Raw genomic sequence first — 18435 nt, 5'->3', positions numbered from 1 at the left:
AACATTGAATCAAAAATCAAAATTATTCAAAAATCAAAATTATTCAATTCAACACCACGCAAAGGCAATTAAAATAATTATATCTGAATGTACAGAAACAAGACCTTGAATAGGACTAAAGATTGAGATTGGCCATTATTGAGATTGGCCATCATAGGCTTTTATACTGAAATGAAAATATGAAACTGCATCCAAATTCCATTTATGGCAGTATACAAAGGCCAGCACGCCTAGTGATTGATTTAACAAATGCTACTTTGTGATGCAAACTGTTTTTGCATAATATGTACGTATATCATAACCTATATCACTTTGAAGATTGCTAAATTAAAAGTTTAATGGTAAAATGCTATATTTTTTGATAAAAAAAAGTTAGGTTTAAGGAGCATTTGTTGATAACATAACCGTTTATAAGCACACGACCGGATTTCGCTTCCTTTGAAATATCAAAATGACAAAAATGATGGATGAGTTTTTCTGTATGAGCATATAATTTCGTGAGAAACCATTACGTTTAAGGCACGCAGAGTGTAATAATAGTTTTACAAAAACAACATAAATTAACAATAAGTGCGAAATAACACTGGAAAACAGAATATAATGTTAATGATTAGTTTCAACAGAAATAATTACAGTGTATTAGCTCATTTGTTTAGTTTCACAAACGAAGGAGGTTTGAAGCCATTTTATTGGCTTTGTTGCCATGATGTCTGACCTTTGTTAACAGTCCCAACACGTTTCATAGGTGCGCAAACCTCTACAAAATGGATGAATACAAAAGTAAATCCTAGCTAATAAACAGGTCAACAAATATAGATTTGCTATTCATATTGACGTCAGGTTATTTATTAGGCTCCTTCAAGCTGCTTCAAATAATAAGTCAGATAAATAAAGTGGAATGCTGTTTGACTATCTCATTTCATGATTTCATTCGTCATCGAGGGCGCCGGCTATCAGTCTGCAACGATCCGCGCGCATTCATTGGCTGACACTGTGCATGTGACTCACAACCCAATAAATCACAATCGATCAACGTTACTTTCGGAATGCAAACTCATTTTTCATTCTCGACGTGTTCCTGGCAGGTCCCATCATCGTATGTCAGAAAACCATTGATCGCTGTTGGATCGACCTTGAAACAAACATCATTTATCTTCTTCAGTCATTTATCAAATATCTGACGGTGTCATGCAAGTAACGAACACCCTCAATTTAACTTCATTTGTTAATCAAAACTCAAATGATACACAGCACAAAACGTGCCAGTCACAGAGCAGCATCGAACTAAGCGTTCTTCCTTCGCACTCACTAAAGCAACACGATGAGGTTAATGGCAACATCAGCAGCCATGATGAATGTGTGAAATCTCTCAATGCAGCCGATGCAAAGATTTTTCCATGGATGAAAGAGACGCGAAGTAAACAGAAACAAACAGGTTAGTCGTGGTTGTAGCTCTAGAACAATAATTTTTCTCTTTTCTTTCCATCGCCATGTTACTGCGCAAGGTCAACGAACTACTTTCAAAACAATACAATATTCAAAAACAATGAAGTTACAAATCCTTTGAATAATATATTTGAATAATATTCGAAAAGTAGCAAGAAATTGCTATTGCCGTTTCGTTTTCGCACAAAGCGAATGGTATTTGGATTAGCTAATTTCGCTGGAAAAGTAACCTTGTTTAATAAGCCTGACTTTTTATGATATTTTTATTATGATATGGCGTCTGTTTTGTCTTAATACATAAACAGTAAATTTAAAAGTTGGTATAAAAGTCACACTTCTAAGTGCTTTTTAGCGTCGTTGTCTGTCGCGAAAACGTTTTGATGGCGCCAATATTTTCCGATCATTTTGCGAACAACAGTCTAGGTGTTAAAATCCGCTTTTCTCCCAATACTTTAACGGATTAGTACAGTCTGATTGCCTTCACTTTTATTTTACTATTTAAATAATTTATTATCGCTGTTTCGATATTTCAATGACCGATTCATGCACAAAAATTCTGATGAAAAAGACACGGAAGCAAAAGACTCGATCTTGGCAATTCACACGGGTTGCGCGTATAGCTATACAAAAGATAATATGACAGGGAAGGGCAAAGACTAAACAATGTTAAATTTGGGTCCCTCGTTTCTTTCTTTCGTTTCCTGTCATTTTAAGACAATGCTATAAACTGTCTGGCTTTCTTCAGGGGTGTTAGTACAAATTATCATATTCAGCCACTTCATAGTCAGTTTGGTTCAAGAATTTCTGAATCTATAATGCAAGACAATTTATCTCGTGTGTGCGCGCCACTGTTCCAAACACAATACATTTTTTATGCTTTCTTGCTCCTTGTAAAAAGTGCATAAAAATGGGAGAAAGATGTACATGCAATAATTGAAGGCTGGTTCGAAGCTGACGTTATTTATAGTTTTTCACACTTTACGCAGCGTTCAGGCGCCATTGAGCTCCTACCAACTGATATAGCTGGCACAGACAATATAGTTCATTTGTGTAAGTGTTGTTTACTGCCAGTAATATATGTTAACTCAACTATAACTATAACATTTGAATTCTCATAAACAAAGTATCGCAAAAAGCAATTGATTATGGAGAGCAACACGCCGTTAACAATTCGAACCAAAGCACTTTTGTAGAGACTACAGCAGGCCAGTATTTTTTTAGACAATATTTTAAAATAGAGAAACACTGTACATCTATGTATACTATTTTAAAATCCATTAACCAAAACAATACTGGCATTGATCTGCATGCATGGCGATATTAGTTGCATTTAGTATGTCTAATGTTTGAAGTGAACACATAATGACACTTGTCCAATTTTATAACTAAGTTCTCACTGCTTATGCATGATCATTCGTTAAAGTTAAAATCACTGTGAATCGTATATTTTTTATAAATCTGTTGACAGTTTTCAGTAGTGTATGTATCAAATAACTGATTTAGCTTATGTTGCATCACTTGCATGAAAAAAACGAGAGCAGCAACTTCTTAAAAGACCGTATTTCTTCGTCAACTTTACAGCTTTCAATATATGCATGCATTTTTTCAAAATGATAGTCATTAGCTATGAACCGTAAAACTGACATAGTTACTTTTTGATGGACAAGCTTCATATTGAAATAATTTTATTTTGAATAACTACATGATATCTACAAGACTTATTCATTATATACGGCGTAATTGATTTCCCGACTATATAAATCAGAGATGCAAGAGCTTCCATGCTCTAACAAAGACAAAAAGTTTGAATATACATACGATATATACATATAGATATATAAGAATAACGATGAGACGCTACCGAATGTCGCATCACTCATTGTTTTAGGCTGGCTGTAATGCTATATATTTGGCTTTATATAACAGCATACAATCTTATAATTCTAACAACATGATCATCATCTTTTTGTTAGGAAACACCCCTGGTGGCCATGAGAGTCAAGAAACTTGTGATGCTATCACAGACACAGCACCACGTACCATTTACACAACCCGTCAACTAGTGGAGTTAGAAAAGGAGTTTCACTATAACCGATATCTATGTCGACCAAGAAGAATCGAGATTGCCCAGTCACTCAAATTGACGGAGAAGCAAGTAAAGGTTTGGTTCCAGAATCGTCGCATGAAGTGGAAAAAAGCAAATAAACCAGATAATAAGGACAATGTGAAGCATTTTAGTACTAGACCGTATGGAATGGTGCAAGTGAACCCGTCATCTTTTGAGGAAATGACAAAAATTAGTCACTTAGCCAACTGCTTCAACTATCCAATCTCAATAAACTATAGCGACAATGTACCAAATTATAACTACAATAACACCACAATGAACACACAGTTAGTGCTATGAATTAAGTCTACTTATTAAAGTCTTTTAAGCCAGTCGCGCGTGTTTCAAGACCAGATTTTAATGAAACAAACACAGCATTGTTAAACAATGAAAAGTATTTATGACTTATTGATACTATATACAAGTTTGTAATATATTACACACATCTTCAATATTGATTAAAATATACGTGTGTGTTTTGGCTAAAGTGCAGACTAGCTTAGTTAGCTACTCTATACCTTACAGCAATTCAGTTACAGTTATTGTTTATTATAAACAACTGAGATAGAATTTCCTGTCTTGTTTTTAATATGAATTCTTGCGTGTTTGTATGACGTTTGTTTTTCATATAGACAGACTAAAATTCTACTGAATTACTGATTTTGTGTGTTTCAATGTATAATGAAATTATTGCGAGCTTTTCAACGGTTTTATCTATTGTGCAATTATAGTACATTGATTTTCCTTTAAGTTGTGAAAATAGCCCTTAATATATATATAGTTTCTTTCGTTGTGTTACCAAATTCCAATCATATATTGTTTCAGCTGCCATAGGGCAACATGCATGCTGCCCCGTAAAGAAAAATGGACAAACTCACATCCCGTTAAACCAACAAGATTTTGTCACATAATTTAATCAGAGATTAACCATTATGTTATAGCAATTTTGTGTGTAAAAATGTTTGAAATGCTAGCTGATCTTCACTTCCCCCAATTCCCTCTATTTTTCATCACAACGCCTCGATTTGCATGTAAGCGAGTTTATAAAGTATGTGTACATGTGCTTCCAGCTTCGAGCAGAATTCGAAAATCGAATCTTTCAATTCTACGTATCCCTTCTCATGATGCTTGTTTTAAGAACAAATTAAATTAAACTTATTTGGCGTACAAGTTACAACTTAGTATTGAACGACTAAGAATTTCCATTGATTAAAAACATGGGTAGAAATTTCATTAAATAAGAGACAATGTCATTTACACAGTAGCGTAGCCAGTTCGTTTGTTACAGTCCTACAACGAGGAATTTTTCTATGTTCACTCATTGAGAAAGGGCAGAACAAAAACTTGAAATGGTCTGTCTACGCTGCTATCGCTGCTTCATATATAGTTACAACGTTTACTGACCGCTACACTGTCAACGTTTTAGCCAGTAATTGTTTACATATTTTATATAGTATTCAATTTCCAAAATTTCGAAAATGATGCCATCATCTTTAAACATTGTGGGCGACGTTAATTTATATCTTTGTGCAATGTTCAAATATTATGTGAACAACTAAGTTCTATCATACTGATTATGATCACACAAAATATAAATTAAGTGTATAATTGCTGACGGTTACATTATTTTACGTAATTTTGTCGGGTCCAGGCTCCCTTTTCTTTGTATACACAACGCTTTTTTTGTATAATCATGAAAATCAATCTAACCACTGAAAGAGCAACAGCACATATGAAATTTAAAAAGACGCACAATGATCCCTAACGGACTATTTGGCCACGGCGTTTATTTAATATTAAGAGTCATATTACTAAACATTTGCACCTTGGATTAACGAAAGATTTTGGTATCGACATAAGGCAATTTTTGTACATTTGCTTGTTTTTATCAAACTGTAACTTTATTGTTTTCATCAAGTAGCGCATTTAAACTTCGTGGCAAAATTAAAATTCTGTCTGAAACAATTATTTGTCAATGTAAATAAAAGTGACTATGAACACAACATATTTATGACAAAATTAACTGAAAGGAAAATGTTGATATATCCTTGAAGATGAGCTGTAACTCTGACTAAAAGGTCGTATTTACCGTGTATTATGGGTGTATGATTGGATTGATCAGTTGATCTTGTTGTATGAGTAAGCTTGCCTCTAGTGGATTTTATATTGGATTTAGAATGAGCTGAATAAATGCTAGCCTACTTCATAAGCCCATCCTTCTCGTAAGGATTTATGCAATATTGAAGCTCGGTCCACATACGTCACATTTTCTTGAGCTATCACAAAAATTATACTGCTTCATTCAGAATTGATTTACTTTGTAATTTTAATTTGCAAACATTTAACTCGAAAAACTTTTGCAAAATGAGTTATTTGGAGCTTGGTAAGGTATCTTTTGAATATTTTACTTGCATTTTGTATCGACAAAGATGATAGAAACTTTACACAAGACAATATAAAAACAGACTTGGAAGCACTTCCTGTGAGCATAAATAAAACAGTATTAACTTATGAAACATGCAGTTCAAACGGATGTGACGTATGTGGGGGCAAGCTTTTATACCATATTGCATGAACCCATGCGACAAGTACTGCACACACATATATATATATATATAAGTTTGAAAATTTGTAATCCAGGCATTTAATACATAAAAGATAGAATACATAAAGTTTAAATAATACATACATAAAATACATAAATAATAAATACATAAAATACATTTAATACATAAGTTGTTTTTTTATCTTTTATGTATGTATATATATATATATATATTTCTTTTAATAAAAATTATAACATTTGCAAACATAAAATACATACAAGTCATAAAATGTTATTTGTTTTAAGTTAAGTTTAACGTGGGCTTTTTATCATAAGGGTGGATTTTCATTTTTGGACATGTTCTTTAAACCACATAGATTTCATTAGCTTCGACGATCAAAGAAAAAGACATTCACCCCTCCATTAGGCAAGATCAAGGAGATCTAGCTATCGTTGCCGGCTTGAAATTCTCAACATTGGCCGGCTTCGATGAGATAATTTATTTAAATGCTCTTGGAAGAAAAGAAAAATGCTCACCGCTGGTCTTCGTGGTGTATCATTAACGTAACTAACCTTAAATTCGCGGTGCGTACACTTCTACCACTTTTCCACAGAATAACAAGCAGGACGTATGAATTTGTAAAATGTGTTTGTCATTCACATGTCATGAGATTTAGATGATTGTTATTCTGATTATATAATGGTAATTTCCTTGGCAAGCGATAAAATGTCTAGTCTTTGGTAAGATTTCATTTGCTAAAACTTGAATGTACTTTTAGTTAATACAGTGGACAAAAACGTCTCCCCAACCTTCATAAAAACTTAAAGAAAAACAAATAAAAACATGTGCACATGGTAGGATCTTGTTTAATATTGAAAAGATCTTGAACGACTCATCAATTTGGAAATCTATTGTTCTCGCATTGTAGAACTAATTAGCCAGGTGAATGTGCTGGCTACAATTCAATCACCCAGGAATATTTTGCGAGTTTCTCAACAATATTTTTTGAAGAAAAGAAAAGAGTAGGAGTATTTCGTGAAGATTTTTGATTTGCATTATGATTTGAAACAATGAAATACTGACAAGTGATAAATAGTAATTCGATCATGCTTCTTAACTTTTGCAATTGCAGTGAGGGTACTTTATGTATTTCAAATAAAACGGCACCCAGTTTGTGTAAAATAGGCCCGCTATGCGCTAAGCGTGCATTGTGTTGCCGCACCAAATAAATTACAAATAGTAGCAGTGGCATAGCCAGCCTGCAAGTTTTTTCGTGTTATGTAAATATTTTGGTGTTCCCTCCCTGTAAAAACACTAGATTTCTAAAGAAAAGAATAAAGCAACTGAACAGCAGCCAGACTTTCAAACAATCCACAATGTGGATTTTAAACTTTAGAAAAATATGGAAAATATATTTTGATACATGGCAAAATTATTGCTTGTGCATTTTCGTGCTTTTTAATGTAACATTAAATAAATATCATAAAGAATAAAATATGTTTAACAATCATGCCTTTGGCTGTTCTTCGTAAATGAACTAACTTCTTCGTTATTGTTGCAAATATATTTAAAAAGTTTATGACCTACTTCAAAAAGTTGATATCATATGTCCTACTTGAAAAATTTTATTCGTCTACGAGAACGGATTGAGGGCAACTTCCCTGTTATTTTTGCTATAGTTCTTTACCCTGTCAGACCACCTATAGAAAACCTTTCATATTCGCCAATTGCAGTGGAGCCCCAAGATTTTAATAAATTCTTTAAATTCCCCTTTTTAGTATGCTTTTGTTGACTCAAAAATGTTGTGAAGTAACGAGCATACGAGTGATTACAAATTTGAAATGATCATATTGCTTTATGTCCTCTGATATCCTAGCAAATAAGCTTTCAGACCACCCAGGCCCCAAATAAGGCTGAACCACGTTTATACCCATTTGTTCGTTTGACCAGGCAAAAAATTATCCCTTTAAATTTAGTCTTACTTTCATTTTCATATACTATATGTAAAAGTTGAAAAAAATAGGCGACAATTAACTTTACCACTGTTATCAAGTAAATTGAAGTAATAAACTGCTGCGTATCTTTTAAATCTCATCCTGAGTCGGTTCCATGGCCTTCGCATGATTAATAATTACGTGCTGTAAAGCATTCCTTTCGCGCCTTTTGATTGATTTAAAGAGGAAATGGAAACAAATGCAACAGTCGAAAACAAAATTCCACCTTTTTAAAAAAGTGCGTTTTAAACTTAAAAATATTTGTCGTCTGACCACATTGTCTCATCCCTTTCCAATATTCATATATGATATATATTATGCTATTGTTCAAAATTATAAAGTGTTTTTTTTCACAATAACTGTGACTTTTAAAGACTTCTTGTTATTTTTTATTGCATTTCATGAGATGAAACCAAAGCTGTGCTAGCTCCATACGATATACCTGTTTTTGTGCATCGGTTGTTTTATAATGAAGTACAGGTTTATAACGAAAATTGAACATCCTAGAAATAAAACTCTATGAATGATGAGCTTTGTTTCTCTAAAAACTCAGTGTTATATAAAGTATAAAATTAACCTGCCGAAGGAGGCCGCTAGCAATATGGTAATGACATTTGTCTGTCAGCACTATGACCTCCCGAACACTTTTGAATAACAAATTATTCTTTAGCTATGTAGGTTAATCGTCGGGTGGAAACTTGAGAATTCAAAAACCGCTTCATCAGATATCACGAATAGCATGAAAGGAAATGAAGTATTTCTGTGTTTGTTGCAAACTTTCAAATTTGTATTCTATAATCAAAACGTCTTCTTCTTCTGCTTTGGCAGATACCTTACAATGTACAGTGTACAAATGTACATTTAACATCTCTAGCCTAGTGACTGTGTCAAATAATTTAATAAAATGTGATACAAAGCTGGGCATTTGTTTTTGCTCATAAGTGCTGTGAATTAATTGACAGACATGGAAGTAACAAGGCCAAAAAAATCAAAAATATAGATTTGTATTTCAGTGAAAATTGGTAATATTGGAAAAAACTACCCTTTTCAGGTTCTTATTCAACGAAATAGTTATTTGATTATCACAAGTTCAAAGCAGTTTCAATATTGAATTATTTTCCCACTGGTGTTTTCGTCGCATACTGTGGCTATGACAATTTGTCAAGATTTATGATACTTAAGCTGGAAATTTTATACCTTAAATAGCATTATAAAGATCTCTGCATACGTAAAAAGCCTGTATTTCTAGAAGATATATCATTCAATTGTATCATTCAGTAGCTTGTAGAGCGCATCTTCCTCATTCTGGTGAAATGTGCACAACAAGTAGCTACAAGCAAAGCTCACTAGTTACATTCTATAAAATGTGCAAACTCGTGATAAACGTTTGGAACATAATTGACTTTTAGTGTGCAAAGAACTTATATATGTATGGCAAGAAAGACTCCTTGGTTAACTTAGAAATCTAAATCTCAGATGAAGATGGTGGGGACAACTTTTACATGGTAAGAAAGCACTATGTTGCTCTTTATTTCTACTCGAAAGATGACCAAAATAACGTTCTTGAAGCAAACAATTTTAATAGTCATCAGTGCGAAACTAGAGCAAACACATAGCTTTTCACTACATCAACTCCGCTACATACACGTTTACGCAATAGAAAATACTTAAGATAACTGCTTATAACGCGTCGCTTTTTGCAGGGAAAATTGTAAAGATCTCTCTCATTGAAATTTCCCATCATGAATTGGGGACAAACAAGGCGGCAAAGTTAACAATGCATCAAGCTGAAGTTTAACCTGAAATAATTCAATGTAGAACATAAATACTTTCCACTTTCGTTCATCCTATTTTTTAGTGAGTTCATTAAATTTATTTAGGAAGGGCTTAAATCTACAAGTCACATACTTCATAAGCACAATAGGGTTGTCTAAGATTAATTATAAGTCTTACTGTTAATAATACAGCACTGTACACAGTTACGTGCTCAGAGAGAATAAGATTAAGCAATACAAAATGCCATAGAAATAGGAAATGTAATTTTAAATTTCGATCACTATTCCATCGCAAAAAATACAGTGTTTACACTTTTTTTGCGATGCGGGATTGCAACATGGCCAATAGAATGAAAAAGCCTTTAACATAAACATATACAAGTGTCATAAAGTAGCTGTTAAGTGTGAATATTCTATAAAGTAACACCTAATAACGAGACGTTGCTCCTCCGTCGGCTGAGACTGTTTGGCGATAAACATTTCACAGCTTTAAGAATGCTGGTTGATTGCAAGAGCATTGAAAGTGAATCAAGCTATCCATAAAATATTTTGATTGTTCTTTCCTGCACATATTGTTAAGATTTTCGTCAAGGATGCTTAGTTACATGAGTAATCTTTATCATGACTGGATTCCACTGGTCAAACAAGGAAAATATAATTTCATTTTCACACTTCCTTGGCGCAATAGAAAATGCAGGAAAGAATTTTTTTAAAAAATCTTATTCATCAACAACAAACACTAAGACGATATTCCTGAATAAAAGACGTTTCCTATGTAACTACCGCTTGCATTTCAGTCGTCATAAAAAAATTGAATTGCTCTCCGCCATTATGGCGTGGTCAATGTAAAAGAAGGCGCCAGTAGGTGGGAAGATGTAGTGCGAAGCGCACCAAAGTTTGCCCAGTTGTTTTTGACTTAGTCCTTTAGTTACACAAACACAGCTTTAAGCTGCCTCATTTACCACGCTTCATGATTGTGCTAAATCCCTCAGTAGACAAAGTGACCATAATATTACACAATGAACCTTTTGATCTGATTCGCTAAATATACACTGTAGAGCACATAGAAACGCTTTTCTTGAAATGAACATGGTTTAAGGGAGTTTAAAGATGAAAACAAAAATGTTCAAATAAGAATCAGATCAATAGCTATCAAAATATATTTCAATATCCAAATCGAAGAAGGCTTTACATCGTACATAACACTTATGTTACTGCTGTATTCAGGGATATACAACTTATTCTTGGTTTGACAACAAAGTAATTTCAACTTCCTTAACATTTATTTGAATAAAATTCGTTAATTTATCTCAACTTAAGCTATGTTGAGAAGGCTTAAGACAATATCGTATTGTAATCGTCTTTTTTTCTGTGGGAAAATCGTGAATAATACGTTCCAACAATAAATATTGTTAAGTCTCGATAGCCTAACAGCATTTTTGAAAAACAAGCATTATTTATAACATTAATATAAATTATCCTAAAAACCTGCCTTAGCTTTTCGGCAGAAAGTTCTCATTTCATATATTGTACAGGAAGGGAAATTTTAAATTTAGATCAACAGTGTTGACTGCGCGCTTGATTAGACTAAGTTTATGGAATAAGCCTATTTAACGCTATCGTTTCGTTTGCGTTTGCTTCATCATACCTCGATTCGTCGGAATTACTGGATTGTTCACCTTTTTCCATTTCATTCGACGATTTTGAAACCATATTTTTATTTGTCTTTCTGTTAACTTCAAACTGTTTGCCAACTCCCTCTTTCTTTCCCGTGTTAGATAACGCGTGAAATGAAATTCTTTTTCCAGCTCAAGTAGCTGCTGTCGCGTGTAAGCCATTCTTTTTCGACTTCGATATGGCTGTCGGACTAACCAATGATCTATAGCAGTATGAATAGGTCATTTGAATTGAGATTTCAAAAAATCTGAAAGCTTTACCGTTTATGATTCTTATATATGGCTCATGACTGTTAACGCAAATCAAGTTTAAGTATGAGCATATCAAGTTGAAATTCGCAAACAATCGTCATTGTTTCAAACATTGTTTCTACTCCTGCGCCAAAATGCGACTTAGAAAATTTACATAATACTTGTTATCGCATATCATCTGAGTTTAAGCAAATCAAACAGAGGAAAGAGCTTTTGGACGTACGCGTTAATCAAAGAATCGAATAGTGTCTTCGATTTAGAAATTTTCTTGTCCAAGTTTTTAGACCTAGTTTAACATTTAAGCAACATTTCAAAGCATCTACGATGGCTAATAATTTGAAACATTTTGTTGAGAGAAATTGATAACAATTCTAAATGATGGACAAAATACAAATTAGTTGGTTTTTCTTCTTACCTGAGTTCGTAGGATCATTTTGATCGTCGTCTAGAATTGAATCGTCGTTTTGTGAGCCGTCAAGGCTGTTTGAAGAGTCCAGCGAATGAGAACTTGTGTTTTCCCCAATAGAACTGTACTCAGAAATTGTTTTTATGTGCTCAGATCCACCAGTTAAGCTGGGATAGTGCAAGTATGCAGGCCGTGATAACGTTCGCACAGAGGTAGGCGAAAAGTTAGTATAACGAAATTGTGCTAGTTGTTGTTGCATAAACAGAGGTTGATAACTTGCAGGAAAGCATGGTTGATGTGGGTACAAGTACGACATACTCGGATTAAATGGTTCCATGATGTTTTTCTGTTTACACTTCTCTATTCGTGAAACACTATATCGCTTGTATAATCTGTCCCTCACTGGCGAAGATGGTGAAACGATACCTTTCAATTAACGATTGACGAATTTCTTTTTATGAAAAGCGTGTAAATTGCCTCACTCTGATTGGCTGTAGAGTCTTAGATTGAATCTAGACATCATCTGTGTGCGCTAGCTTTTTGTGCTGCTTGACCGACACATGCTGGACATCCTTAAAGGTCATGTGATCAAATCTTTCTCTAAATACAATTAATTAAATTCTTGTGCTTGACTTTTGCGTGTGAAAAATTGTTTCTACTTCAACTAAAAATACGCGACAAGTTTTGTCCTGAAATTTTGTTTTGTCTCGTCACTGGGCGACCAGCTTGTTTTCGCTAAAGCCAGTCTTCTAGTTGATTTGTTGCTTCTTATATATGCATTTAGAAAGGAGCTTATGTTTTCACCTTTCTGCATTGTTAATTAACACATACACACTTACACTAAACAAATTGAGGCGAAGTATCGGAAGTTTCTTCTCAGACTTGATTAAATACTTAGTTTATAACCTTTGAAACTTTTGAAAGGCGTGTTATGTATAGCTAGTGGCTTTATGCAACTCAACTCTGCATTATTTCACATAATTAGGGAATTTATAAATGTATTCCTAATACTTCCTTCAAGTAATTGATGAGCCCTGTCGAAGGAAATGTCGAACATGAGCCCTAGAATTTAAATGCATGAACTCAAAGATGTGATTTTTTTGTTACTTGAAATTTTCTGGTCAATTTATCGAATTAAACCGTTTATAAAATAGAAAAGTGTTTTATATGATAGCCTGATTATCGCAAGCATCCGTTTATTCTTAGCAAACATACACAGTCATTGAGACGCTTCATTGGACTGTAATACCTCTTCTAATAGAGAGTTGTTGACATTACAGCTAAGATATCATTAAGCTTTGAATAGAATGCACGACAAAGGGTATATACTTTCATACAACGATAAAAGGGGATATATTGTTAAATGTTTTTAGTGGAGTTTTTAAATTAATCCTAGATTAAATTATAGTATTAATTATCGTGAAGTGTGACAATGTTCACACATCATTAGAAAGAAGAAGACTGTAGGTCTAAACGGAGATTTATGCGTGTCTGTTCAAACCAGGACAGGGCACCCAATTGTCTGCTTAAGACCTGATTTCGTTTATATAAAGCCCGTTATACCGAAAACACCTGCCTACCTGAATTTCCGAGTTAATAATTGTATTAAACAATAACTCGGACGAAAACGTTTTTGCTTTGGAGAATGTAGAAAATTTTCTCGAGGATTAAGAAATCATATTTGTCATGCAAAAATATATCTCAATGTTTTAGAAATGAAAAAGTACATAGTTTCGACTGCAATGTAAGTCACGCAAGGTTATATTCGTCGATCAAACCACGCAACGCTTAAATCATTATTTATAAACGTCCGCCAAGATGACTTCTTCCTGACAGATTCTTTTGCTGCGTGGAATTTCGGTAGAAAGCCATGGCAACTGAACACGCCTGTCTACTAATCAACATAGTGGCTTTTGTGGCTTTTTCGCAAACTGTATATGACACAGTGTCTAAAGAATGCGTTTTGACATTTACTTTTGTGCACTTTTTACAAATCAAAATGTGTAAATTTATTTCAAAGATATAGCAGTCTTGATGTTATGTATGAAACATGAATACAAAAGAAAATTCTTATTTTTATTCAAAAGCTTTGCGACAAGGTGTTCGTGAAACTTTCCAGAAGATTTTAATGGTTTTGTTTGTCGCCTTCAATCTGATGTCAACTGACAAAGTCTTTTCTCTGATTATCAACATGAATATTTTTAGTTGTATGCTAATATGATTCACCTGCCTTATGAACAGATCCATTGAACAAATATTTTCCTGTATTTACTCTGTCGACGCAGCTATATATTTCATGTCGCTTGTCTCAAAAATTGAGCCTTCTACTATAAATGATCAATCTTCATTGGAAGTGCAGTTTTCTAATGCTACTAAGCTCCGAGTACCACATTTGCGTCATGTTTTTGACAATTTTTATTTCATCGAATGTCACTCTAACCTAGCTAAGTTCTCGACATGTGCAAACACTTTAGCGTGAAAAATCAACTCGTACAAAAAGTATAGTGAAAACACCTTGAGATAAATGATGTAGGATAAATTTGTTTTTACTTTTTGCTTTAAAAACTTGTGTTTTGTTAAGATGTTCATCTGTTGAAATAATTAACGTCACAATTATTGGCGTTTTCTCTTTCTCGTTTGGAGTGATTTACTTATACACCAGCTGCATGTTAAGCCGAACTTTAATTGACGATTACTTTTACAAAGTGTGTCTTCATAGAAAGCAGAAAAATCATTGATAGATATTTTATAGTCTAGCCATGTTAAAAACGCGTTCAAACATTGAAAAATTATATATAAGGGGGGTAATTTAGGATTCTTGTGCTTTATTTTATTTATTCCATTTAATAAAGGAAGTATTTTATATTACAGACCAGATGCTTACCAGTAAAAACGCAGCCGTTGTTTTACATTAAATGTAAATGCCGAACATAAACTTTAAATAAGACCATAGATTTTATTGATCTTACCGTCTCGTTAACTTAAAGTTAAATTTTTGTATTAGGTAATTATATTAGTACTAAGAATTAGTTTTCCGTCAGGCTAATCGATAAAGTTATAACATTGCAGAAGGCAAAATTTAATTTTGAAAGTTTTTCACACAGTCTTTGGAATTGATCGGATGGCAAGTTCGCCTTACAGCTACATTATGCTGAGAATCAAAAGGAATGAAAAAAAAACGAATCAATGACTGCACTTCTACTGTAGCTATATCGTCATTTGCCGAGAAAAATCCTCGTAACGGATAATTGGTTCGACATCTAAACACAGTATTCACATCAAGTCTTTAGTAATTGCCGTGAGATATTAATTTAATAGCCATATAGACTATTCACCAGCTGAAAATTACATTCCATAATGGGACCGCCATATTGGCGTATATTGTGATTTGTCAAAATCCTGGATAATTTATTACGGCAGTCGCAATTAGAGAAGGATGCCGAAAATAATATGTGATCATGTGAATCACGCTATAGTTGTATTTACACAGCCTGAAATGTCGTTTTGTAATGTTTTTTCTATGTTCAGCATTCATAACAGTTTAGCTTAGCGTTATGATTTAGGCAACGAAAACGGGTTTATTTTGGATTTTATGCTTTAAGCAAATTTTCATCAAACTTTGATATTCTATTTTGGCGTCAAGTGACTGCCCTGGCAAAAGTCTAAAATACTGCAATACTGTTTATGACATTATACGTTTCTCACTTCGCGCATTCTGTTCTAACAAAGAAGCATTTCAAATATTTCAATTTATTATAAGTAAAATTTTTACCATTTGCGCACAAATTGTCTGTTCATCGACAATCATCCCGATATTTCACAAAAAAGTTTAGCTTTCGTACTTAATATATTAAGCAATAGAATGATAAAAACATTTAAGAAATATGAAAGCGTCTTTAAATGAAGCATGCATTGCATTTTTCTCACAATAAAAATGAATGTTCTCATTGCACGAATGAAAACGTTTATTGGCTGTTAAATATGTTTAAAACAGCTGTGTTGCATTTGGAAATGCTAAGATAAATTAATTAAAAATCGTTTGCTAAGAATTAATTTTAACATACGTCACAAAAGATTCTACATTCGTCAACCAATTTAGTTGTTTAGTTTTCATCAAGTTCCATTTTAAAATTATATATAATGAATTTACTATGACCACACTCAAGCAATTATGTGTCTATTACATATTTTGAGCATTCTGAACTCGATTTAATTATGTGTAAAGTTATACATATAGTCCACACCTTGAAGCAGCATATCTTGTTGCCTTTATTGCATCGGGTTTCTTAAATCCCTCACGATGTCTGGGCAGTTAAAAGAGCTGAGCTCCTAATTAATGCCGACTATCTCAAATCTAGGGAAATTGTTTGCAAATTTCTTTGAAAATACGATCAAAGTTCAAAAGCCTTTAAAGATATAACCTTTCTAGCAGGATAGAATCTCGAAGGAAATTCCACAATATGAAGGGGTTATTTTTGTCAACGTACTGGAGCAACAACGACTGGATTATAATGAACATTTTCTTCAACTAATTAACTACAGACAAAGTTTCTTATCAATCACTTACATCACATCGCTCTAACTATGATAGTACAAAAACTTGCATAGAATGCTCAAGCAAAAGATCGTATTCGTATTTATCATCTAGCTTCTGATTTCTAAATTCAATACCAACCATACGCACTATTTGCAAAATTCAACCATTTAAGGTTCGACAATTTTTCAGATTGAGTTTCATATGACTTCTTTCCACATTTTCAGGGACTGCTAAAGAACAATAATGGAGGGGTACTCTCGTATTCTTATATGCTTGTTATAGTCTGTTAAAATAGCACATTTCTGAAAAAAAGTAAATTAATACAGTATATCATGCACTTATGAATATGAGCCCAGTCGATCTTCAGCAGTCCTTGATTGTGACAGCGGACTAGAGGATTAAATTTATTTATTTTCAAGTAAACATTTCGTTGACATGAATCGCATAATTGAAAAAATGTGAAGACACGAAATAATGTATCGGTTATTAAGCAACATTATTATTTGTGTCACAATTTAGTGTGCAGATTGCAACACCCAATGGTTCTCCAAAGGACGAATGAAGTACATGAATGAAGTAACACTCAGTGTTGCAGAACTGAATATAAGTTAAAGCCTTGAAGAAATCACACTACAATGTTGCTGTGGACTACACGTCTTTAAAGGTAAATCCTCCATTTTGCATTGTAACTTTATTCATTTTGAAAAATATTAAAATTTGAAGAAAAATATCACTTAATGAGAAACACAAATTTAAAAAAAATGCAGGAAATTGCTCGGAATTAAACATTTCTATCCAGAAAGATTGAAATGTAAATCCAACTTCTAAAATGACTATACTTGCTAAAGCAAAGTAGTACAGATATCTTTTCGCTCTGTCATGTCCACTTATACAAATTTTGGAGCCTCTCAAAGTACCACCCAAAAATGAGTTAATAGGATATTGTTCCGTATTTCAAATCAAGTGATTATAACAACCTATTGCACAATAAAGTGTTTTTGGTAATATAGAAAACAACATATAGTGAAATGCAAATTTTATGCTCTGCCGATTATCGACTTTATGAACTAATCTACCAAGTTACCAACATGACTGCTTTGACGTTTCATGAAAACTCATTATACATGTAGCTATTAGCAACTTTGTATGGTTTTGCTCTTGTTATTATAGAAGGTGTCATTTAAAGTGGTTGCAAAGAGCCACGTTCTTATATTGTACAGGACAAAGCAACAGTTGTAACTATTGTTATTATGTCACCGATGGAACATTGAAAAAAACACAAATGTTTATTGTAATTGACCAATCATAGTGTATTAATATTTATGTAAATAACTATCGTTTTATGTGTAAGTCAAACTGCTTCAGTTTGTAAAATAACTAAAAGAAGAAAACCTAATTTATCTGAAGCGATATAAATTTAGTCTCCAAACCAGAAAACTTGAACCGCGGTCCCTCAGCTTAAGCATCCCAATGCAGAAAAGAAGAGTCAGAATAAATTGAGCCATTTCTCCGCGAGATCTTGCCATATACATTACATATTCAAAAATCTTGCCATATACATTACATATTCAACAAATAGAACCAGAATTAACTTGTCACAAGGCCTGGGAAGCCCATCTTATCGTGGGTGGCAAGTGGCCTTTCATACTTAAGCTTATGTTGTCTAAAAACTAATATTGGGAGGGATACTTGATTT

At 33.3% G+C, this 18435-nt stretch overlaps 2 protein-coding genes and 1 long non-coding RNA gene across 3 annotated transcripts; 2 read left to right on the top strand and 1 right to left on the bottom strand.

The window, feature by feature from the left end:
* Positions 1–578: 578 nt before the first annotated feature.
* On the bottom strand, positions 579–12768 carry LOC124440196 (homeobox protein Hox-C6-like). Its single transcript, XM_046990528.1, has 3 exons — positions 12212–12768; positions 11517–11747; positions 579–757 (listed from the first exon to the last, which is right to left on the bottom strand). Exons 1-3 carry the CDS (start codon positions 12537–12539, stop codon positions 687–689), a joined length of 630 nt encoding a protein of 209 aa, XP_046846484.1. The 5' UTR covers positions 12540–12768; the 3' UTR covers positions 579–686.
* LOC124440195 (homeobox protein Hox-D3-like) lies at positions 1064–4040 on the top strand. The gene is made up of 2 exons (XM_046990527.1): positions 1064–1435; positions 3420–4040. Exons 1-2 carry the CDS (start codon positions 1189–1191, stop codon positions 3851–3853), a joined length of 681 nt encoding a protein of 226 aa, XP_046846483.1. The 5' UTR covers positions 1064–1188; the 3' UTR covers positions 3854–4040.
* On the top strand, positions 9332–18145 carry LOC124440198. Its single transcript, XR_006946602.1, has 3 exons — positions 9332–9598; positions 17259–17403; positions 17910–18145. It is a non-coding gene; the product is annotated as an uncharacterized LOC124440198 (long non-coding RNA).
* The last annotated feature ends 290 nt before the right edge of the window (positions 18146–18435 follow it).

Source organism: Xenia sp. Carnegie-2017, unplaced genomic scaffold (genome assembly GCF_021976095.1).
Source record: "Xenia sp. Carnegie-2017 unplaced genomic scaffold, XeniaSp_v1 HiC_scaffold_2, whole genome shotgun sequence".
NCBI classification, from domain to species: domain Eukaryota; kingdom Metazoa; phylum Cnidaria; class Anthozoa; order Malacalcyonacea; family Xeniidae; genus Xenia; species Xenia sp. Carnegie-2017.
Note: the sequence above shows the minus strand (reverse complement) of the source record. Positions and strands in the feature narration are given on the sequence as shown.

Coding starts and splice junctions, on each gene's coding strand:
- LOC124440195 (XM_046990527.1), top strand. CDS start 1,189: ATGCAAGTAACGAACACCCTCAATTTAACTTCATTTGTTAATCAAAAC. Junction 1,436..3,419: donor AAGTAAACAGAAACAAACAG/GTTAGTCGTGGT, acceptor TCTTTTTGTTAG/GAAACACCCCTGGTGGCCAT.
- LOC124440196 (XM_046990528.1), bottom strand. CDS start 12,539: ATGGAACCATTTAATCCGAGTATGTCGTACTTGTACCCACATCAACCA. Junction 11,748..12,211: donor AAATGATCCTACGAACTCAG/GTAAGAAGAAAA, acceptor ATACTGCTATAG/ATCATTGGTTAGTCCGACAG. Junction 758..11,516: donor AGTAATTCCGACGAATCGAG/GTATGATGAAGC, acceptor TCCATTTTGTAG/AGGTTTGCGCACCTATGAAA.